The 24,142-nt window shown below is 49.5% G+C and overlaps 1 protein-coding gene across 3 annotated transcripts; it reads right to left on the bottom strand.

The window, feature by feature from the left end:
* Nucleotides 1-16,454: 16,454 nt before the first annotated feature.
* Nucleotides 16,455-22,762, bottom strand: PPP1R3B (protein phosphatase 1 regulatory subunit 3B). Of its 3 annotated transcripts, none has more exons than XM_063156389.1 (2): nucleotides 22,725-22,762; nucleotides 16,455-19,894 (listed from the first exon to the last, which is right to left on the bottom strand). In XM_063156389.1, the coding sequence occupies exons 1-2, from the start codon at nucleotides 22,736-22,738 to the stop codon at nucleotides 19,003-19,005; spliced, it is 906 nt and encodes a 301-aa protein (XP_063012459.1). In that variant the 5' UTR covers nucleotides 22,739-22,762; the 3' UTR covers nucleotides 16,455-19,002. The 3 variants fall into 3 exon arrangements, with proteins under 3 accessions (XP_063012459.1, XP_063012461.1, XP_063012460.1); XM_063156391.1 differs by lacking the exon at nucleotides 22,725-22,762 and adding an exon at nucleotides 22,264-22,370; XM_063156390.1 differs by lacking the exon at nucleotides 22,725-22,762 and adding an exon at nucleotides 22,222-22,325.
* Between the last annotated feature and the right edge of the window lie 1,380 nt (nucleotides 22,763-24,142).

Genomic DNA, 24,142 nt, shown 5'->3' with positions numbered 1-24,142 from the left:
ATAGTTTTGTTCACTGCCTATATCTGGCCCTTTCTTAGGTGTCCAAGATGACTCCAAGTACATTTCCAAGATTAACCAACAAGGACTTGGAGGTGAGCAGGAACAATGGCTTCCAAGTCACGGAAGTGCTAGTAGCCAATTCTCCAGAAAGAGCAGGAAGGTGCATTGTGTAGCCATAAGCATCACTCAAAATGCTCAGGCCAATTTCAAGTTTTAGCCTTTCCTGAAATTTTTTTCCAAATTGCTGATCTTTTTTTTCTTTTTTTTTCAGCCCTAGCTTCTTTTTTAAACTTGTTAATGTTTGATACCACAGGTTCTTGATTTGTCTGTGGATTACTGAAACATTCAACAAGCAAGAATTCTTGCAAGAATTCTTCATTAATATACAGAAAGTCTTTTCTCTACCAAGGAAAATATAAGAAAGTATTGAAATCATGTTTACCTTACACTTTATTGCCATTTTCAGATATCTGCAGTCTCCTGTGATGTAGCAATTTTGTAGCAGCATTGTGTTCTGGTTTGTTTAGTTTGTAAGAATCAGCTGAGGACAAATTCATGCATTTTGTGTTGCTCAAGATGTCAAACAACTGGAAATGTCACTGGGGCAATGAGGATCTCACTTTGAGAAGGGTCATTGCTTATTCAAGTGTTCTTTTTTCCAGATCTAACTGGAGGTAAAATGCTGGCCAAGTGAGTTCAGGCAATCTTTCACGGAGAGGCAAGCACAACTAGCAGTGGGAGATGAAAAGCACTGATATATCTGAGGTCAGTAACCTCCAGAAAATAGATCCCACTGGATCCTTGTGCCACTGTAGGCATTTTCACCTGTGCTGGCAATAGCTTAAGCCAGCTGCAATAATTTCTGCTGGTACTGCTGAAAACTCTCTGTTTAAGGATTGTGCATAAGAGAAAACATCATCTGAGAAGGAAGCTTTGAGTTTCAGAGGTGTTACAAAATTCAGGGCCAGTCCCTTTCTGTGTTTGTCCAGTAGTAAATCTTCTCTTTGGAATTTCTTTTCTTGGTGTTGCCACACAAGGCTGTAGGGCTCTGGATGTTTTTGAATGCTTTTGAGAGCCTTTTCCCTTGAGAAGGCCTTGCAGTTGCTGGTAGGCTGTGCTCATACTGAATTCTGCTTACATGGTCAGCTCACAGCCATGTCTTTGACTGCAAGCTGGCTGGTGTGTCCTTAGCTCACCCTCAGAGCAGCACAGAAAAGGTCTCTGAGGGAGGAAACACAGCGAGGTCTCCTTGCTCAAGCGCTCAGAGCTGAGAGTGGAGAACACTTGTTCTGCCAGAGGCAAGCAATTGGTTTTACAGCTTGGACACAGTGTCAGCTGCACAGTGACTCCTTCTCGGGGGTCTCCTGTGCAGCCCTGGTGCCTTGGGGTGCACGAGGGCCTGACCAGAGCAGCCCAGCTGTGTCCCACACTGCTATGCCTGTTCTCACTTCTGGTCACTGTGGGGCTCTGGCACTTGGACATGTCACCTCAGGTTTGGCACCAAGACTTACTCCCCTGCCCTGTTCCTGGGAGAGGGCTGAAAGCTGTAATGGGCCATGGGATTTGCCACATGTCAAGTGTTTGTGTTTAAAGCAACACAAACATCTTTGATCTCTGCACTTCCAGTCTGCCTTTTCTGCTCTCAGGAGCCAGAGCAGCAGGGAATCTCTCACCACCAGTGGTCCTGCACCAAGTCTCACGGAGTGCGATGTCCCTGGAGAAGAATTCCCACTACTGGTATGCTCAGCCTTGATTTTTGCTTGGAAGAGAAGTTTCATGGGTGTTTTCTGCTACAGCAGACTGACAGCCTACTGCAGCAGTTCTCACCTTCCTGCAGACCTCTGACCTCCCCAGGAGCAATGTTTGAACAAGGCAGAGCTGACTGACAGAAAGACTACAGATACCTACAGGAGAGTTGAACAAACCATCTCACAGCATCATGGGCTAAAACACGACCCAGACCCCATGTCCCTGTGCTGCTGGAGGGAGAAGGGAAGGAGAGCTCAGCACAAGTGACTGTGCTGACTGCTTCTCTCTTCTCTTTGTTGGTTGTGTAAGGATCAGCTCATGGGAGGCAGTGCTTCTGCAGAAGCAGAGACTGTGGGATTTTTTCCTCATTAACTTTGCAAAAGCTGGCACTGTTCCCATGTTTGCATACTTCTGTCAGTCTTCTAAAGTGCACGCAAGCCAAACATAGAGGGACTCAATTAAACACAGACTGCTGGCTTTTGCTCTTTTGCACAGCAAAGATGTTTTTTGAAGGAAATGTTGTGTGCTTATTTAAAAACATATTTTAAAAAGCAGATATGTCAGACTTCAGCTAGCTTGGTATTAGTCTATTTAGCAGCTCTGAGGAATTAACAATTAAAAAGCGTTTGTCTCCTTTGGCAGGTACTAGTTAAGAAAGCAGCAGAAATGAAGAGGGAGTAGTTCTGCAGCCATTTTTACCACTTCTGAGCGGCTTTCTGATTCCAGTTTTACAGTCTTTCAGTGTACACAATTCAAACTGTTTTGGATAGCAACAGTTCATATGGCTTTCACTAAAGGAGTCTGAACTCAGAAGCATCTTGTTTTTAAACAGGATTTAGAAACTCAGGGACAGGGCAGCAGGGAGTGACACAAGGTTTGATTCCCTATATGGAAGATAGTGAGATTCTCACTCCAACACAGGCTCATTAGATGACTTCATGGGGATGATGCCAACTCTGAAAACGTTGCAAACAGGCTTAAAACATGGTGATCATCACCAGAATGTCCACCACAGCCTTCATGTATTATGAATGCCTTTGCTTGGCGGCATTCCTCTGTGGTCACATTCAGTGTGAGCTGGGCTGGGAGACTGTCACACAGCCCTGCTGCAAGAGCAAACCCAGAGAAGCAGTGCTGGGCCTTCCTTAGAGCTTTGTAGGGCTGATCTTTCCCCTGGACTGCTCCTCAGTTGTCCAGGCTTCCCTCTTGTCTGTCTCCTGTCTGACCTTTGTTCTGTCTGCATTAACCCATTTGTGCAAAGGCTGCTGGAGCCACACTGGCCCCTGATATGCCTGCCATGGCAGTCAGCGAAGGTGACTGGAAAAGGGGAACACTGCACCCATCTTAAGAAAGGGTAGAAAGGAGGACCCTGGGAATTACTGACCTGTCAGCCTCAGCCCTGTGCCTGGCAAGGTCATGGAACAGATCCTCCACACCAAGGCCCAGTACTGCGTGTCCTTGCCCATCTTTGCAGGCCGCCATCTCAGCCTCATGACTTCACTGAAGAAAGATTCCATTTCTTCCTTGCCTCTTGGGAAACCTCACCTCCCCTACCTTTCCAGGCTTCTCCCATCTCTGTGTCTGAGCACTGATCACTGCCAGAATTCTCGGGATCAGTTCTCATAGTGAAGAACTGGGAACCTCTGTTGGTTGCTTCCATGCAAGGCAGTGGCTTCAGTGCTTTACCAGCACCACTGATCTGACCCTGCTGGGTCAGGAGAGTGCTGGGATGGCTGGCTATACATCTGTGTCTGCATTGGGCTCTGTCCATCTTATCTCAGAGAGAGGAACAGTGGCACATGCTCATGTTCCCCTGTGCCATGGAGGAGTGAGGAGGAGGGTTGTCTTCTCCCCATCTCCCTCTGGGGGATTCACACCGAGGGAGAGGACCGGTATCCCGTGAGTCCACAGCTCTCTCTGGTGTGAGGGTTAGCTGAGGAAAGGAAACTTGCAGCAGCTGGGGAAAATATGACTGTTGTCACCAGGGAAAAGGTTTGGAGCCAGCAGGCAGTAATAACCCTGCCCTGGGTAAGAAGCAGCAGGCTCAGAGCCTGGCACGGAGCCTTTCCAGACAGCAGGAGCTGAGTTCCAATGGGATTTTAAAGACTCCAAGGCACGGGTCCAGCTTTGATGTCCAGGGTTTGCTCTGCCAACACTATGAGTCAAGGAAGCCCCAGACTCCAATGCAGTACCCACAGAAAATTTTTTTCCATTCTAATCCTTCTTTTTTGTTAAAAAACTCCCTGAAGAGTGAATGAAAGATCTAAGTTCAGGGCATGTGTTTGTTTCAGTGGGAAGAAAGCCATAGCTGTGCCACAGGCAGACACTGCTCCCTACAAGCCTTCAGGCCTCTCTCGTGGTGAATTCAAACACCCTTGTGGGGAGGGGTTTGCCTGTGCCACAAAAATGGCAATATTGTATTCTTTCCTCACCCCAAACCAGGATGGAGGGTCAAAGAGAATGTGAATCAAGGCTCAAGGGATATTTTGGGTTGGATTTCTCCACATGTTTCACCACACAGTTTTCAAACACTTGATGTTTGGCCTTTTAAATATCTTCATTTTCCTCTTAACCAACTCATTCCTTGGCCCATACTTTTTCATGAAAACCCTGCTCCTAAGTGACTTAATATTAGTTCATGGGGAGAATTTTTGCCTCCAAAAAGGCAAAAGCTGGCTCCAGCAGAACCACAGCTGATCCTGATACCCTGTGTTTAGATGACTATTCATGGCCACCTGAGGAAAGGCTTCTTAACCCACCCTACAAGAAACTTTGGGGAAACTTTACATCCATCTCTCACTGAGTGTTTCCCATGGACCTTCTGACTTAGAGTTGCATATGCTTTCCTAAAATAATTTTGGTGCAACAGGGTTTGGCTCAACTGAGCCCCAGGGTTACTTTGCAGTTCTGTGACAGCTGGTGTGACTGAGAGCTGCTGGCTGCCCTCTGGTCAGGGTGTGACACACATTTTTTCTCCTCCTTTCCTCGGGGGAATCTGATGGACAGTGCTGCTTGCTGGTTAGGTGAGAAATGTGCAGCTTGCCTCACCTTGAGGTGCCCTTGTCTGTGGCTGCTGCTGTGTCTTGGGGAGAGGAGTGACCTCTCACTAGTTCCTCACTCTCCTCTGACGTGGAGCACTGTGGTGGAGGAGGATGGCCTTGGTGAGCCTGGGGAACTCTGCTGTCCTTCCTCAGACGTGTGAAAGCACACAGTGGAAACAGAAAAGGTCTCTCACTGCCATTCCCTTCAGTCTCCCATAATTCCCATTCCGTGGTGCTGGGGCATCTCTACTCACCTTCTTGGCCTCGGGCTCCTTCTCCCGGTCCCTCCCTCCTCCACCAGCCCATGAGAACAGCCCCTCACCAACCCACCCATCACTGCCCTCCTGGTGGCTGTGTATTGGAAGTGGCACGAGGGGAGAGCAAAGCCATCAAGGAGAATCCTTTCCTTATCATCCTTCTCCAGCCTCTCCTAGGCTCTCTTTTCTGTCCCTCAGCATGCCTGCCAGTCCCTCCCAGGTCACTGGCCCCTTCCATGTGCTCTCCATAAAGGAGTAGATGTTTGTTTAGCTGGGCCCCTGTGCAGGGCATCTTGTCTCAGCAGGGTGGGTATGTGGATGGAGTCACCCCTGAGGCTGTCCTGGAAGATGATTTCCACATGGGCAGCTGGGCCTTCCCTGGGACCTGCCCCATGGAAAGAAAGAGGCTGTCTGTCTAGGCAGATTTGTTTTCTGGCCACAGATATACCCTCTTCTTGTTTAACTGTGCCATGTTCTGCTCTTTAGCTGCCTGCCAAATACTTCTTCAAGTAAATGAAACTAGAGTAGCATCTTCCTCCCCTTCCTGGTCATGGTGAAATCTGGGAAGAAAGGTAGTTTGCAAATACTGTGAAAAAAATTCACTTTTTAGTAACACAATGAAATTAATAAATCTAGTTTTACTGGTGTAAAGTGGGAGCCAGCACAGTGCTGGCAGTAAAGAGAGACTTGAACTCTGTGGGGGAATGATTTGTGAGGAATGCTGTAATATCACCAGAGACATGTGAGGTGCAGATCCCATGGAAAAAAGCTGTGGTCTGTGTGCAAAGGTGAGGGCTCTGTAAAGGGGAGTTTGAGATGGCATATCTCAATGGCAAGTGAGCACACTCACTTCAGGAAACTTTTTAGGGCTTTAACATGGTGTGATGATAACCCAAGTTGCCCAGGAAAAATTAGGAAGCTGGCCAGAAAACAGGGAAAGGAAAATTCTTGAGGTGCCACAAATAAATGCAGTATATTCTGGCAAAAAAGCATCAGGATCTGCAGTCCTGAGGACAGAGGGACTTCCCTGACAGTTAGCAGGTCCAGGAGTGAGGCAGCCTAACAACCTCCCAAAGCAGCAGGATATTCAGTGTAAAGGTTGAGTAGGTGCAGGTGCACAGGGGTGAGGGTTGGGTTTGCCTCTCCATGAAGCCCTTTGAGCTGCAATCCCACACGATGGCCTCACCACGCAGCCCTGTGACACGTGGCCTGCAGGTTCTGTCTTGCCTGCTATTAATAACCCTGTCCTGATGTCTCTCCATGATGCACCTGCAAACTATTTTTTCTCCTTCTTCAAGCCAATTATTGGGTGAGAAGCCAGGCCCTTGAGCAGCATGGCTGTCACGTTTCTCACATCAGGGCATGGCTGGCTGCTCAGCCTGCATGGAGCAGGGACACCAGATGTTTGGGTACCACTATGCTGTGGACATCTCAGGAGCAACCTTGCCCCAGTAGAAGTGAGGGGGTATGATGTGCTCCTTTAGCAACAGTGGGTTTCCAGAGAGAAACCAAGGCAGGGAGAGGAGACCAGGAGTGTCTTATGGTATGAGAGAGACAGCCTGAGTTACTGTCTGGCCAGAAAAGGATTTGTGTTTACCTTGTAAACACGTCCCTGCCTGAGTGTCCTTTAAATATTCCATTTCTTTTTAGGTGTGTGCATTTTCAGTGCAAACTAAATACCAATAAAAAACGGAGCTGCCCTCTCTGCCTTCCCTCCAGCCTGTTCTCTTCCACCACTCACTTCTTTCCCTCATTCTACTTTTCATGAAGGGGCAGTGAGCCACATCATGCTTGAGAATTTATAAGTGTAAGTAAGGCTAAGGTATTGGGGGTAATTATAAAATCTAGGTTATGCAAAGCATATCAAACCTGCCCTTGGAAGTAAATTCTTCCAGCGTCCCAGTGATAAGGCATTGGGTGGAACTCTGTTAATAATTGACACAGTAGACATTAAATAGTGGTATCAGATTACATTAGAAAGTCTGGGGTTTTTTGTTGCTAAACTAATGGACTTTGGCTCCAGTGCAAGCTAAGCATTGCCTTGTCAAATGCCTCGAAACAAAATGGTTGTGGCCATCCCTTCCTCCAACCCATGGTTGTCTTGACAGAGAGAGGCTCTGCCTCTGCTGGTTAAATTCTTGCCTGCTAATCAGCATGAGCTAGGTCAGAACCTGTGCTGGCCTCTGAAACTCAGGCTTGGAATTTCTTTTTCACCCCTTGCTTATCATAGAGTTTCTCAGGTCCAGCCAAACCATGTTCTACCAATGATGACCTTGAGGCTAGACACTGTGGTGTGCACGTGAACAGCTGATACAGGTAATTAAAAAAACACAAGAATAAAACACCTGCTCCCTTTGCTGGACTGGTTCTTCCTGAGTTCAGAGGAGTAGCAGGCAATAAACCCCTGTGACAGCCACTAACCTCAGCAGATCTGGCTTAGATCTCACACAGAGAACAAATTTAAAACGTAAGCAAATAGTTTCACAAAGTCATTTGTTAGAGCGGAGCTTTAACATTAAACTGCTTTAGCTTTAAACTGGTAGAACAGCAGTTTAAGATCAGGGAATAGAGAGAGAAGGGAAGAGGAGGCTATGGCACAAAGATAAACTTATTTCAAATTATTTGCATAGCTTTAAAGGATAAACAATAGATAAAATTCATGTTGACATTGCAGAAAATAGCACAGTTAACTTGCATTGAGTGGGCCAGAGTTTGTACTGCTGTGTGAAGGTACTGCAAAGAGGCAGGCACTCATTTCTGGTTCAGGTCACACATCAGCATGAGGTCAACAAGTCTCTGATGACAAGGCAGAAGACTAAAGAGGCTCATCTCCAAAAGCTTTAGTTCTGGGTGAATTTCTGTCCTCAAAGAGAGTGCTACTCAGAAATATGCTTTAATCTCAGTTGGTTTGGCCTTGGGTGTTAAAGAAAATTCCCAGTCTGACCCTTCAGGAGACTCTCAAGAGTCACACTCCCAAGGCCAGACTGCTGGGACTGAAGCCCTTTCATGGTGAGTGGCTCCAGTGACCCAACAGGTGCCCCCATGACTCCCTGCACACCCCACTCACACACGGTCAGACCAGGTTTCCTTACCAGTCTGACCCCAGGTTTCCCACAGCAGTCTCTGATGTCCCATTCCATAAAGCCATTTACTCATGGCACAGTAACACAGAAACACCTGGAGCTGGTGCCTTCGAGGAGGACCCCAACAATGGAACCCCTGGGCTTTTTATACCCTCAACATCTACCCTCATTCAAGTGTCACTCTTCCTCCGGGCTCCTAGCCCCCTCTCTGCTGGCATCACCCCTCCTCATCTCCTTTGTTATCAAAAAGGTCAGCAGTTCTCAGCTCGCTGTGTCTCTCAAGTGTCCATTCACCGGGCTGGCACCACCCCTCTTCGTGCCTTTTGTTATCCCAAAGGTTGGCAGTTCTTGGCCTCTTGTCTCCCTGGGCCCCCACCCAGAGCTCAATTTGCATCTCAATCTGCAGTTTGCAAATCGAGCTACCAGGACCAGATGCATTGGGTTCAAAACCAGAGACAAAAACTTCCTCCCTCAGATAGCCTCCCTCAGCACACAGGTCAGCCAAGATCTGGCATGTGCACGTTTGCCTCTGGCTTCCTAATCCCTGATGGGCTCCCAGCACCTCTGCCCCTGCCTGCCAGCTCCTGAGTGGGCAGTGCACGAGAAGATACAGGAAGGATCTGGGAACATGGGAAGGAAAGATGCCCACCACAGGGCTGTGCTTAATGGTTGTCTCCAGCACACCAGCACTGGGAGGGGAAACCACGGGCAGAGACACCCTTGGGTCTTGTTTACCATGTGAGCTGTTGATACCTCAACTCCAGCCCTTCATGCTATGCATCTTTCCCTTGGCTCTTCCTCCCCTGCTTTTCACAGAGTGGATGCTGAGGCTGTTTTCCAGCATTCCAAGAGAGGAGTAAGAATTTCCATGTAGGCCACCATTCCCTGAGTACGTGCTCAGTGCTGGCTTGGGGCATCTGTTCCTTGTGGGAATGCTCTAGGCTGGCTGCACAGAGCACGCTAAGAAAGTGATTCCAGGAGAATCAGAGTCATCACCAGAGGAAGGTACTCACAAAACTACATCTTGGCAAGCTAAGTGAATCAGGGAGGGCTGCCTGGCAGGTTGGCCATGCAGTTCCAAGAAGACAGCTGCAGTCTGGCCAACTCTACAACTCAAGGGACCAGGAGTGGTCAAACAATGGAGCTTTTGCTAATTCTGTGGCGTGGGGCTTGTGGCACCAAGTTGGGAGCGCTCTGTGAGCCACAATGGAGAAAACAGAAACGGTCCCAAATCTGCTGAATAGGGAAATGCCATCCCAACCATTCAGAAAAGAAACTGGAAGTCCTTTCAAAGTAGCACAATGCCAGAGAAAGCCGGTCCAAAAAGGTCCCAGAGATCTAATTATAGCCTGCAATCAATGCTGCTCTTATCCATGCTGCTAATGAACATACATGAAGTGAGCAGTTTTGCTGCTCCAGGGCTTCTTGCAGTAGAAATAGCAGCTTAGTAATAACTAGCTGCCTTGCCTTATTAGGGCTCACTTTGACTTCTCCCAGATTCCCAGCCATTGGTGCATGTCCTTTGGAAATGTGGGTGCTGTAGCCAAGGTTGTTCAGGGTGGGGTAACCAGGTCAAAGCACTGGGGAGGCTCTGGCACACCCACATGTGGCTGCATTAATGGCGCGCAGACAGCTTCATGATGAGGGACAGACTTCCCAAGAGGGACAAAATGCCACCTTTCAGAATGTGAAAAAACCCCAAATTCCTAATTGCACAGGGTAAAAAAAAACCTTTGAGGCGCCAGGTTATATTCAACAGCTTCCTCATGGAAAGAAAAAGTAATCACCCTGCTTCTTCAGAGAATGATCACAGAGAACAGAGGCCAGCACCTCTGTGTTATCAGATCAGCTGTTGAAATACAAGGCTGTGCCAGGCAACCACATCTCCTTTGCAAGCTCAACAGAAAATAGATCCTGTACCCATGGCTCTGGTCCAACAACACCTGCCAAGTGGAAGGAGAGGCTGCTGCTGCTGTGGAGGAGTTGCCTTCATGCACAGATGGGAGATGCCAGAGGCAGTTCTCAGGCATCTGGTTTTTTCCGGCATTCATTTTTTTTTCCAAACAAAGAAAACACAAGCTTTGTCTTGGCCTTGAAGGACTTGCAGCTTTTCACTAGGTGGTGCAGAAAAAGATAGATACTGGCTGCAGTGAAAATAACGACCAGAGTCGAGAGAGTCCCTGGCACCAGAGGAGGAGGGACTGATCTGCTGGGGTCTGACCTGGGAACCAGCCTTGAAGTCACTCAAGTAGCTTTCTCAAGGATACTCCTTTCAAAAAACATCCTAAAAACATATGGTCTCAATTTTCACATGGTTAGTGACATTTCTTCCCTGTATTGCCTGAAGGAAGTTATTTGGATGATTCATGCCCACAGTTCAAAAACTGCACCAGTTTGGAGTGGTCTGGTTCCCTGGGGCTCTATTTACAGCTTGGTCTGCTGGGCTGCAGAGCTGCTCTGTGCCAAACAGAGAAGAGATCATTCTCTCCAATCAATGGAAAAGTTTGAGTTATGGAGATATCTCCAGGATTCCAAATTTTCTGTTCTCAGAATCTGTACTGTATATGGGAACCTGCCTTGGCGACTGCTCACCCATTCCTCTTACTGGGTCTCCTGCACCTTTGAAAAATCTGGCTAGTGATTCAAGCACAGATGAGTTTGAGGATTCTAGCTGTTCTCAGTGTTCCTTTGGTGCAAGATGCTATAAACTGCATCTGATCTTTTCCTGTAAGACCATACCCAAATTTCTTCATTCTCTGTTAAGGAAAAAAACCTACCTCTGGAATTTGGAAAGGAGGAAGCAGCCAAGCACAAACACAAGCAGCAGAGCTGAAAAGCAACATCAGAGCTGAAAATATAGATTAGCTGCAGGTTAGCTCATGACCTCCTGTATATTTCAGAAGAAAAGAGCCTTTGCTTTTGTTTGGCTGGAGATAGAGCTGGGAGGACCCTTAGAGCAAATTGTGCAGAACTGGCTCACAAGTCTCTCTGCTCGTGGCTGATTCTGGGAGGGTATTCCCTCAAGCAGGCAGACTGAGTGTCAGAAACGCAGATTCCCTGAGGGTGGAGCTGCGAGATCCTGCCAGATGGGCGCTTTTTCCAGACTCTGGGAGATTTCTCATTTTGTTAATTCTTTCTTCCTTGCTCTTTCTACCCAGCATGGAGGAAGATGCTTGTCATCACAGGGGGGACTTTGCTGTGGGGAGTTGGCTGATGGCAAGAAGAGATGAGTGACTGTGTGTGCTGTGCTGGAATGCCAGCATGACTCCACTCAGCTAAGGGACCACTGAGACACAGAAGACCAAGGGGATGGGTCAGGAGTGACTGGCAACCCATTCCCAGCCCCTTAGGAAGCATGGCTCAAGTTAACAGGTGGCTTAGAGGTGTTCAGAGGTTCTGTGCCTTCTCCAGTGTGGCCGTGCAGCTGCAAAGTCCGGGGATCTGAGCAGTGCTTTCATGCTGAGTGTGACCTTAATTGTACACAGACAGAAGAAACCCAAGAGCCTCTGCTGGCTCAGCTTGGCATGATGTACAAGCATGCTGGCACTTTTTCATCCCAGACATTCAAATGTGATGCAGGATTTTCCCAAGCTGTCTCCAGCTACAGCTTTGATAGATTTAGTCCTTCCAGCCCACAGAAAGCAAGAGGAGTGAGTGTTTCTGATGCCAGGTTATATAACCCAGATTGAGGGGCTTGTCCCTGGCCCTACATTGTGAGACCATCTTCTCCACTCCAGGAGAGGCCTGCAGCCTGGATCATTCACTTGTGCATATCTCCTAGACCAGGCATTATTTCTGACTGTTTGTTGTAACTTGCCTTGCTGCTGCATTGCTGTCCTGTAAAAAAAAAGGAAAAATTACTAAAGTGCTCAGTCATCCTGCTATGAACCCCCAGGAGTGCATCCCTGCTGGCTTTATGGCTCAGTTTATCAGCACTGGGCTGTAATTGCAGGGCATTTAGAAGCATTGAAAGATTTGTGTGTAGATTCATTGGTTGTCTAAGAGATCTTGTTGACCACCAGCTTAAAAGTTAGTGTGTGTCTGCTATGATTGCTTGCATGGCTATAAAGCATTCAAGAGATAATTGCTGTGGTCTCTGAAGTGAAATTCTTCTCCTGCCGAAGCCACTGTGGAGAAGCAGAGGGTTTGGCAGATTTATTTGGGTTTAGCTTGCCTCCTTTTGTGACTTGATCTACTCAGAGACAGCTTCTTGGAGAAAATAAAGCTGAGGACTGTGAGAGTCCTCAGCCCAAGAGGGAGCCCTGCTCCAATGTCTCCCACCCCAGTGACCAAGTGTGCCGTGGCACGAGGGGTGGAAGGTGCCACATCACCTACAGCTACCCTGGAGCCTGGCCTGCAACACCATCAGGGACACATTCTGCCAAACTCATGGGTAAAGAAACACTGCATTTCTGATGGCCATTCAGATGCCAATAACTCACAGCAAGTAGGGAAATGCAGGAGAAGCAACACCTGCCAGGTGTCCAAAGGAACACCATGTGAAAGGGGAATGTCATAAAACCCTCAGTGGGCTGGAGGGGGCTGTTGTATTTCTCCCTATGAAAGTGGCTGTCTCCATAGCACTGGAGTGTCACCACACAAACACTGAGGAGTTACACTCCTGCTGATAATGCTCCAGTTTTGTCCTGGCAGGAGCCATAATGATGGGAAGCAGGTGTAGGAGATCATGAGTTCCCCATTGCTAAATATTGAGTGTTGGGAGGGAAACTGGGCTCTGTTTTGCTTAGATTGGGAGGTGGGCTGTAGGTCAGTTTAGGCCTTTGACTCTTGACAGTGGGGTTTTCCAGCAACTGTGCTGAGAATATGGCTCTACCTTTTACTGCAGGATGCCTTGGAAGATGACAAGGATCTTGCTGTATGCACATGGCAGCTGCTCCCTTGCTCCAAACTACATGTATTAGGACTTGCCAGCCCTGAAATATTTTTGTCCTGTAGCTGCTTATCTTGTACACCCACATCAATATGTCCTGAATCTGGTCAGGAGCTGGAAGAAACCAGGTGTTTTGTCAAGACTACAACATTGTGCAGAGTCCCTTAATTCCTGATGACCTAGGAGAGGTCTTTTCCCCGAGGAGGGCAGTGCAGCCCTGAGACAGGGCACAGAGATGTGGTGGCATCTCCAACATTGAGTTCATCCACATGGATAAGGCCTTGAGTGACCACAGTTAGCTGTGAGAGTGGTTTTGCTAGGAGCAGACATCTCAGAGACCTCCTCCCACTTGAGCCTGTCAAGGATTCGCTAGGTAGAAGGCATCACCATGGTCACAACAAGATTCCCACACCAGAAATAGTGGGAAGCTATAAAAGCATTTATGCATGTTTCACCCTCTTCTTATGCCTTTTAAACATATTTCTCCTGAGTTATGGAGTTGGAGCCTTCCGTCCTCCTGAGACTGCATAGCAGCATCAGAGGGGAGAAGAGATCCGTGACTAATGCATCAGCTGGAAGGGCTTGCCCAAATCCCATTCCAGGAGCCAAAGTACTTAAACTGGTGACTGGTCTGACTTATCTGTGCCAAAGGAACAGGCCAGCTGCAGTTATTTTTCCACAAAGACACCTTTTTTCTTTCTTTAAGCCTTGTGTAAATGTCAATAACCAGTCTTTAGAAACAGCTAACTGTTTGGCAGGGCACCCCTCCAAGGGGGAGGATAAAGACAGGCTGGGCAGCTTCTCTGGCTGCAGAGCAGCAGAATCTTGCTGGGCCAGAGCAGCTGGTTTGGAGCTTAGCTCCATCAAAAAAGCCCCAAGGACATAAATATGGTTTATTGTAATAATTTAGAGCCAGCTGAACTGCCCAATAAGAACAAGTCTGTGAAAACACCAGGGGAGTTTGGGAGCATCACAACCCAGCCCCATGCTGCCAGCTTTTTGGCAAAACTCTGTGCTGTTCCCAGGAGTACAGAGAGCTCTTGGGGCTGCTGAGAGCAGTGTCCTCAGCACAGCCTCCTCCCACCACACACAAGTGCCCTTCCTGCCCCCACCCCGTGACCACACACAAGCTTGTGGAAGACATTGTGAAATCAAGCTGATGCTTCAGTCTGGTGATGGCTACACTGGAAACAGCATCATGGTGTGTAAGAGAGACAAGGGCAGTGCCCGAGCAAGGGAGACACTACAGAGCAGCAGGGAACTCCACGGGCCATGCTGAAACATGCTGGTCCTGTTTACCCTTTGCCTTGTGGTCAAGAGACTTTCCCCCAAAGACCCAGTCTTAGAGAGGCTCATTTGCTGCTGCTTTGTGGAGAGAAACCTGAAGAACAGCTGACTGCTGTTGGGAAATGACCTGCTCTGTGCTGCTCACTGGTTGCAAGGCAGACACGTCTTCCACACATCACTCTCCACTGCAAGTGCCTCTAAGAGCTACATTTAAAACCAAGGAAAAGTTTGGTCCAGCAGCAAAGCACTGCCTGGACATATTTACACTCCCATGATTTGGAAGAGACACATTCCTCTGCATATTCTCTCATTCTGGGCAGTTTTCCCTAGAGCATTCCCGCATGGGTCCCCCTGGCAAACATCTGAAGCAAGAATGTGGGGTGCTCATAAATTGACATTTACACAACATTTGGGACTCTGCTTTGCCAGGATGCAGGTGCAGGGAGCCCACATCCTGCCTTTGTCACTGTAGCCAGGCCCTGCAATCAATCCAGTGTGCTCCAGAGGCTGCTGTGACAGCAGTGGCTCAGCAGAGCTGCCCCCCTGTAGGACAGCATCCCCAGGCCAATGGGAGGTGGACATGGAGCAGGGAATATTTGCCCTCCTCTCCTTAACCAAACTGTGCCTGGAACACAAACTCTGGAAACCAGAACCTCCAAACACATCCAAGATCAACATGATACCACAGCTTAGTTATCTCTACCCAGAGGTGGCCTCAAAATCTCTCAGGATACAGAGAGAAAAGTGGTTGGGGGAGGGGGTGCAATGGCATGAGCATTCTAAGAAATCTTTGTATATTAACCAGCAAGTACACAATCACACCTGCCACCAAGGGCTTTATAAATGCAGCAATTGCAATATCTGTATCATCTAGCATATAACACACCTGGGCATTAGGGAGAAACCCCAGAGCTGAGCTCTCTTGGCCCTTCTAATGTTGCACCATCTCCTCAGCTACCATAGATGGCTTGGATTTCCCTTATGTCCTAAACTGAAACTGTCCACAGATGGGGTTTCCAGCCACAAAGCTGTTACAGGAAATGTCTGGCTGCAGTTTTCTCATTCATGAGCTTGGGCCAGCATTCAGATGTGAAAACAGCCCTGGCCAAGCCACCCCAAGCACCTGAGGCAGGGACACAAATACCTTTTAATTTTTTTTTTTATGCTGCCAGAAAAACAATCCAATTACCTTTTAAAAGAGCCCTGTGTTGTATGCTTGATTAAAAGAACGACAGTGGTTAAAAAAGTACTTTTATGACAGCAAGGGACTTGGGGAAAGCCACAGACAGGAGGTGCTCAGTTTTACCACAGTACAGAGCAAAGGCCAAGCTCACTCCGTGCAAGGCTCTGCAGGAAGATGGGAAGCACAGCCTAGAGCTGCTCGCACCAGCACACACCAAGACAAACACAGCTCCCTCCTCTTCCCCCACAGCTTCCCACCTTACCTTATCTGTAAGCAGCAAATCCCACCCAGCTCAGGAGCTGATTGAAATACAACAGCTTCAGAGCATCACCGAGGCTCAGTCTTTGTGGTGAGAGCCAGGTCGAATGCCAAAGCTGGCCCTGGCTGGCATTTACACCAGCTGTTCCCTTTCTGCAAAGGGGCACGATTGCTCCTCATGCTTCTTATTGTAGTGACAACAAGGATAATGACTTAGACATAAGGAAGGGCCTAACTTTCACTTGATCCTGGTATTAGGAAAGAGCCTGCCCCCGCTTCTGCAACACCTCTCCCAGCATCCATCACAGCCCAGCACACAGAGCAAAGCCCTGATCCCAGATCAAGCCGAGGTGGGGGAAGGGGAGAAGAGGGAGATTGACTCAAAACAAAAGCAGAGAAACCCGAAAAGGCTGTTCCTGGCACTGCAAGCAGGGGAAGAGTGAAGAGCACTTCGGGAACACAGTGATGAGTGGGGAAACCTGGGAGCAGAGAGAACGCTCGGGGCTCCTCCCATCCCAGGGCTGCAGAGGCAAGGGAAGCATTTGTGTTGGCAGGAAGGCAGCAGGAATAGCCAGCTCTTTCCTGTAGCAGAATTCAGGGTGGATGTGCGCTCCTCCCTGCCAATGGCCACTTGCAGGAAGCTGGACCCGTGTCCAAACTGCCTCCCCAGCCCCATGGGTGCTTAAATAAGGTACACAGCCAACATTTTGTTCCACCTTTATTTTAACAATCAGATAAAAACAGCCATATTTTTAAAAGAGTCATTACATGGCAATTATAAAGTGCATTTTCCACTTGAATGTTGTGTACAAAAATATCTTTTAAAAACAAACATGCAAAACATCCTACAAGGCACTTCCAGGCATAGAGCAAGGAGAGCAACCCCCTCGCTTCTATGTTCACATTGGCAATGGAAAAAGGGAAAAGGGGAAAGGCCACAAGTAGTATGTTTAAACTGCTATTGATCAGATAGTCAGTTCCCAACCTAGCTTTTACTTATGGCACTGCTCTTCTAGCTTATCTTCCGTGTTCCTCCCTAAGCACACCCAAGGCACAGCCTGAAAACAAGCCCATGAGGGGACACCACTAACCATAGCACCCCAGACCCACATGCCTTGTTCAGGCTCACAAACAGCTCTCCATGGGCACAAGAAAGTGCCAGGAGAACATGACTTTTCTACAGCCAAGTGTCTTACAACATCAACACCATACACTAAATAAATAAAAAGTATCAGTGTCACACAAACTTGCCTCAAGTTTAAAACCAAGCCAAGCTAGGCAACAGTCCCCTCCAGAGAAATCAGATGCAGGCTCTAAGGGCTGACTTGGGAAGCTGTTTGAACAGAGGAACCAAACCTAATGAGTTCTGGGCTAGCAAGGAGATTCACCACCTCAGCTAAGTGATCAGGCACACTGAGGACACATACTGATTCTGTATTTTGAAAAAGCAGCAGTTGAAGGCCAGCTATTCTTCCTGCAAGCTCCTGTCCCTTTTGATATCCAACAGTGATCCCAGTATCCCTTCTAGGTTAGAGTAAAACAGCTTCTAGGTATTTGCACAGTAGTCTCCAGAATTAAAAGCTATGTTAACAAAGTTAAGTAGTCTAGCCTGTTGCTTCTCTCCAGCACATCCACAGGCTACTAGAGGCACCCAAAATTATGTAAAGCTTATGCACTAGAAAAAGCAGCATTTCCTTGACCTCTATTTGTACAGACTCTTCAGCACTCTCTCTCTCTGAGCTGAAGGATTAAGTTATTCTGCTAGGTTAGCACCCAAGAAGCTCTGTGAGGCTGCTTGGCACTGCTGAGCTCACCAGCCCAGCACACAGCCAGAAGCCAAGCCACCTCTTTAATGACAGAGATGGCTCACATCTGTGATTTGTGTCACATGCAGGGGTGCTGTCAGGATAACCCCACACCTCACTCTCCTCGTGGCTGGTTCTTTGCAGAGCTGGGGCTAGCCACTTTTTACGGCCAGCAATGCAAAGTCTGGGCATTTGCAGGTCAAACTGGCAGATACTGCTTCAGCAGAGAGGGAAGCCCAGCATGTTCATCCAGGACAGCCACAGCACCCCGACAGGTGAGCAGTGCTGTGCCTCTATCTGCCAAGCAGTCCATGGCACAGAGTAACAAACCATTACCAGATCTTAAAAGCAACACCAGCTCCAAAGCCTGCTCATCCCAAAGCGTTGCTGGGATTGCACATACCACCCCTTTCTCATCCAAGGCACTTCCATGACACAGTAGGTACCCAACAGTCACCTTCCTGTACAGGACACAGCATAGACAGCCAAGGGCTCCGGCTGTGTTTGGCTCCTATAGCACCTGAGCAGAGTCCCCTGCACAGGACCCTGGGCCCCAGCTGGACAAAACTGTGGTTTACAGTCCATAGGAGGATGACATGCATTTTCAGGGTCCAGCACAGCCAATTTCAGATGTCCATCAAGGGGAAAAAGCATCATTGGTCACTTGTGATTGAACCAACCGGAGGGTTTTGAAGAAGGCAGTCAAGGATGTCAACCCACAGCTGTGTTACAAGCACCACACAGCCACAGCTAATCTCTATTTTTGGTAACACCAATAGTATGAGAGCTTTTCAAGATCATCTGATATAACAACCAGTGACTAAGCATATCAGATCCTCTGCCACAGGCACGTCTCCTAATATGGCAGGCTGTAGGGCCACACTTCCTGTCATCACATTGCATTTTCACTTCCAAAACAGCTTTCTGCCTCCAGTAGGAAGGGCCTCACTACAAGGATATGTGCAAAGAGAGGACTCCATTCCCAGCAATCCAACCACACTATTTCCTGACAGGCACAGGCTGGCTTTGCAAGGAGAACCCAGCAGCTGTAGGACAGCCCACTAACAATGTAATAAAAGGATATATTTTGAAAGAGACTTTTAATACTAAGCAGGCAGTACAAAGCAGCCACCACTACACAGCTTGAACAGAAAATATAAGCACTGTAGTGTTTCCCTGGACACTGGCATCTTTACTGAAGAGGAAGAAGAAGTGCTGAAGAGACATGAGCAGTCCTTGGTCCTCTGAGCATCTGGAGAGCCAGATTTGCTGCTCTGACTATAAGCCCCCTGCCAGCAGAGCACTGTACATCTGGTTTTGCTGGGAGGCTTATGCTAAGCTACACAGAGCCATACTTCTTCCACCCATTCATACACCTGTGTTCAGGCCAGCCCCAAGGCCTGCAGACACACCAGCAGCAGTCAGTCAGCCTGGCCTTTGTCCTCGGGTCAGTAGTAGGGCCCGAGCTTCTCGTAGCCTGAATAACTGGGCCACTCAGGAAAGAGGCCATAGGAGCACCGAGGGCTCCCAAACCGGTCAAATGCACTGCCAAAGTCAGGAGCCTGTGGGGGACGGACAGCTTCCTGGGCAGACTTCAGTTCTGACCGGATGACCCTGTAATTTGTGCCCCTGTTGTTGTCCCAGTACACCTTCCCATCGCACTCAAAGGAAATGGCAAACTCAACTCTTTCATGCGACTGAATCCCCTCAGGCAAGCTGATGTCAAAGGAAAACGTGTCCTGGTCCGACCCTCCGTACGTATCCTTGACATACTGGCACGGGTGATCTACAAAGCTTTTCCACGTGTCAAACGTCATCCGGATCTTCACCGTCTTCTCAAAGGCGAGGTTCTTCACCTTCACCGTTCCCACAATAGATTTCTCCTTTAGCATGCAGTTTTCCAGACAGACACAGTCTGCCTGGAGGCGGTTTCTGAAGTCCAGGTAGTCTAAGGAGGGCTGAACAAAATCCAGGACAAAGCTGTCCTTCTCCACGGTTGTCAGGCCCACGATGTTGTCTATCAGCTCTGTGATGTTGAAAGGAATATCTAGCGGATCCTCAAACTCCGAGAACACCTTCACCATGGTCAGAGCGAAGCCTCTGCTATCTGCAAAGGACACCCTCTTCTTCGCCTTGCTGTGTGGGAAGGAGTTTGCTGTCTCTCCTGGGCCCTTCAGGGCAGCCTTGCTGCTCAGCTGGATGCAGGGCCGCAGCGGCTTGCTGGCCTTTGGAGCAATTTTGCAGGCGCACTTCTCTCTGCGCAAGGGTGAGGAGCACAGGTACAGCTGCATGGCCACGTCCACAGCCATTGCTTGCTTGTGAGGGAAATAGTCTAACACTCTGGAAGATGAGAAGAAGGGTCAGTTGATGCCAGAAAAGCACTTTAATAGAAATTTTGTCAGACAGTTGATATATCACTTCCCCCCCCAAGCCATCCCAAATAAGCTTGCTGCTTAATTAAAGGCAGGTATCTGTACGGTGTGATTTACTTACACTGTGACAAAAACACTACAGAAGTGGCAGGACCACAGCCTGTTGTGCCCTTGAACAGCTCTTCCAACTGCTACAGGGACAAAGTCACCCTTTGAAGGCACACACACAGGCACTGTCTACTAGGCTAGCAATAGCAGGCTCCAGAGCATTTGCAACCCAAAGCAAAGCCCATGGTTCAGTCCTGCCAATGCTCACAATATCCCCAGATTATTGAATTTCAGCACTACTCCTGCTGTGCTTGCCTCCCTTCAGGAGAGATTCTCTCCAGGGCTTCACAAGCTTTTGTAGGAGTAGGAACTCGGTTTGTCACAAGCTGCCATACACAACTGACTTCACCTCTCATAAAAGCCCAGATGTCAGCCAAAAGCACTCATTCAGCTGAGCTACACACTCTGCTCATCACTGTCCCCCAGAACTGCTCCATCCAAAGTGCCTCCAAGTAGTGTTGCAAAGATAGGAACAGTCTGACCCAGCAGCAGGGCGCAGGCTCAGCCAACACTGCTCTGGAGCTTTCTTCCCTCTATCCATTTTAAAATAACATCAGCTCAGAAGGCACATCAGCCAGTTTCACCTCCAGCACAGAGTCTGCACCTCAAGCCTCCATGGGGATTGTGCTAAACCCCTGGAAAACATCCATACAGCCACAGGGCTCTGCCAAACACAACTCACCTACTCGAGGTTCACCAAAGCTTTGGAAGTAATTCCTTCTCCCAGAAGGCACAGGCCATGTGCCCCTCCACTAGAGCCTCCCCTCCAGCCCCCTCCTCCAGGGAGACAGCACCATCTCTCTCTCCCCATGCACCCACAGAAGGGCACTTTGCCAGATGTACCCTGGAGATGCCTCTGCAGCCAGGCAGCTCCCAGAACACCGCATCCATCGCTCCTGCCCTTACACTGACATTCCGATGGATGCTTTTGGCAGACTCTCTCTTTGGCCTGGCTCTGGATAAACTGCTGGATGGATTTACCACACACAACCCCCTTTAAGTCAACTGTATTGCAGTTGACTTTAAACACAGAGTATTCCTTTAATAAAATTCCCGCTTGGCAGCAGGCCAGGTTCCAAAGCTGCTCCCACCACACAGAGAGGGATGAGGCAGCAACAGTAGCAGTGACCACTGGCCTTGTGATGCAGCAGAGTTCTGGCTGCCAAAGCCACGCACAGCCAGCTCTAGTACTTGATTGCTGCTCCCGTGCCAAGAAAAAGAAGAGCCACACTCTCCAATTCAGTGCTTTAACTCCCCACCCTGTAACACCAACACCGCAGCTCTGAGCAGGCTTTCACAGCATCCACTCAGCAAGGGTATCTGTTTATTCAGAGTACATGTGCCAAGGCTTGCATCCCAACACACCCACCAGCCAACTCCTTCTGCAGTGCCTCCTTTCAGCTGCACAAAACAGACACCTCAGATCCACCTGTCTGCTAGCACTACTCTGCTCATCTCTACCTGGTTTTGCCAAGTTTTTGTTCACACACGCTTTATATAGGTCATTTCCTCCTTGAAATTAATGCAGCTCCCAATGCTTCTTCTCTTGGGTCAGTTTCATCTGCATTACATCTTTTCCCAGGGAAATTTATTCAGCTGAATTCCTGTAACTTCTGAGAAGCCAGGTTTCTTAGGAAGCCTTGGTTATTCACAGTTTTAGAATGAAGAGGCATAGAATGCCCAGCTGCATAACCTGGAGCTTTTTTCCAAGCTAAAAACTATAGCAAGAGCCCATCATAACCAACTATGAGCATGAGGCCTGTGCTTTTAAGAAGCACATTTATAGGAGTAGGAATGAACTGCCAATTCATTTGATAATCCAGACAACTTTTTCTGCACTGGAGAGTCTACTAGTGCCCAGCTCTCAGCCAGACGCAGGTTTCCCCTTTGGGGCTGGGGAGGCTTATCTTGAACTCCAGATGCCTTGGAAGTGGGAGCAGGAATATAGTTTAGAGAGCTCATTCAGGAAATAAAGCTCCAGGAAGCAAAAAGTGCAGGCAGGGAGCTCTATGCAGGTACAGGGGCCAAATCCTTTCCATAGCCCATCAAAAGGAGAGCAAACGTGACTCTGCCCCAGACTTCTTCCTGTAGCTTTACCCTCTCCAGAGAAGGATTTCTGTCGCCACTCATTGCTCCCTCCTGCCATTCTACGAAGGAGAATTAAGCCAGAGCCAAGGAATTACTTACACCTCCCTTATCGAGCCCCTCCGGTTGCCTCCCACCTGCTACCTGGGGACAGGTGAGCCCTCGCCCAGGGCTGGCCGTGCAGCACTCGCAGAGCCAAAGTTCGCAGCCGTGGCAGGGCCGAAGCAGCGCTCGGTGGCTCCGCACCCCCTCCTCCTCCCCGATCCGGGGGGCCGGGCCACCCCCGGGGCACAGCCCGCTTCCCACAGGCGTCTGCCCGGCGGCGCGCCCTCGCTACAGCCCGCCCCCTCCGCAACCGCAGCCAAGCCGCGCCGCCCAGAGCCCCGCGGAGGGGCAGCCCCGGAGCTCCGCTCCCACCTCAGCCGGGGGGCTGCAGGAGCCAAGCCGCAGGATCCCGCTATCCCCCCGGAGAAGCACCGCCGCGGCGGGGAGCGCCAGAGCCGCTCCCGCACACACGAGGAGGCTGCGGAGCCGAGCAGGCGGGGAAGGCAGAGGGGAGGATGAGGGGCAGAGCAGCGCCGGGGGGAGTGGCGGCGCCCCCGTACCTGGTGCAGTGCATGGAGCCACTCCGACAGCACCGCCTCGCGCCGCGCCCGCCAGCGCGACGGCCTCTTAAGGGCGCCCGGCCCCGCCCCATTGGGCGGCAGCCAATCAGCGCGCTCCGAGAGCGGGAGTCCGGCACGCGAGGGGGCGGGGCCGCGCAGGGATGGCCGCCCGCCCGTCGGGGGAGCTCCCGGGGCTGCCGGGCGGGGGGAGCTCGCCGAGCAGCCCCGACACTCACCCGCGGCTCGGCAAGCTCCTTGTGGTAAGGTGACAAGCTCTGTGTCCGGCGTCCGCTGCCCTCAGTCCCTCACTGTCCGTTGGTTCCTGCGCCAGGTTGCTGTCCCTGCGTGTGCAGAGTCACAGAATCAATTTGGCTGGAAAAGACCTCTGAGATCATTGAGTCCCACCTATGACCGAACACCAGAATGTCGACTAAACCACAGCACTAAATACTAGGTCCAGTCTTTCCTTAAACACCTCGGGAAGGGTGACTCCACCAACTCCCTGGGCAGCCCATTCCAATGTCTAACCACCCTTTTTCTGTGAAGAAATTCCTTCTAATGTCCATTCCTTCTAATGTCCAACCTCCTGCTGCAGCTTAAGACAATGTGCTCTTGTCCTGTCACGGGTTACCTGGGAGAAGAGGCTCCTTTCAGGTACTTGTAGACAGTGATTAAGATCTCTCCTGAGCCTGCTTTTCTCCAGATTAAACACTCCCAGCTCCCTCAGGTGCTCCTCTAAGAATTTATGTTCCAGACCCATCACCTTCTTGTTGCCCTTCTCTGGACCCGCTCCAGCACCTCAGTGTCCTTCCTGAACTGAGGGGCCAAAACTGGGGAGGGCAGAGTAGGCTTTCCAGGTGCCACAAGTAAGCAGCTAAACCTTCGGGAATGTGCTGTTGAGACAGGAGAGCCTTTTGGGGGCACCAGTCTTCCTGTCTGAGCCGGCCCAGGGTGTTTGGGTGCTCAGGGCCAGCTGGGGAGGAGGGTGACTCTCACACTCCTGTCTTGCAGCCACAGTGCCGGAGCTGTGCTGGCCCTGGGTAGAAGTCTCCAGAGGACACTCAAAAATCTGCTTTCCATACAATATTTACAATGTGCAGTGGAGAAAAAAAGTGCTTTTTTTTTTTTTTTTTTTTTTTGTAGAGGTGGCTTCCGCTCATGAGGAAAAAACACCAACAGGGCCTGGCTGGCAAAGAGATCAGCTCCATGGGAATCCCTATCCAGCCCATGTGCAGAGACTGGTTTGCAGGGCCAGCTGGGCCAAGGGGTCTTCCCAGTTGTCCTCCCACCTCCAGTTCCCATTTCTGCTCCTTTGGGCTGCTCCCAAGTCCATGTCAGCACAGAGCCCAGTGTCCTCAATAATTTGGAAAGCGTGCATGGAGCTGGCCTCCCTGTCAGGGGAGTGGCTCTGTGGACAA

The sequence above is a fragment of the Melospiza melodia genome, chromosome 5 (assembly GCF_035770615.1).
Source record: "Melospiza melodia melodia isolate bMelMel2 chromosome 5, bMelMel2.pri, whole genome shotgun sequence".
NCBI lineage: Eukaryota > Metazoa > Chordata > Aves > Passeriformes > Passerellidae > Melospiza > Melospiza melodia.
The sequence above is the reverse complement of the archived record's forward strand: the minus strand, read 5'-3'. Positions and strand labels throughout refer to the sequence as shown.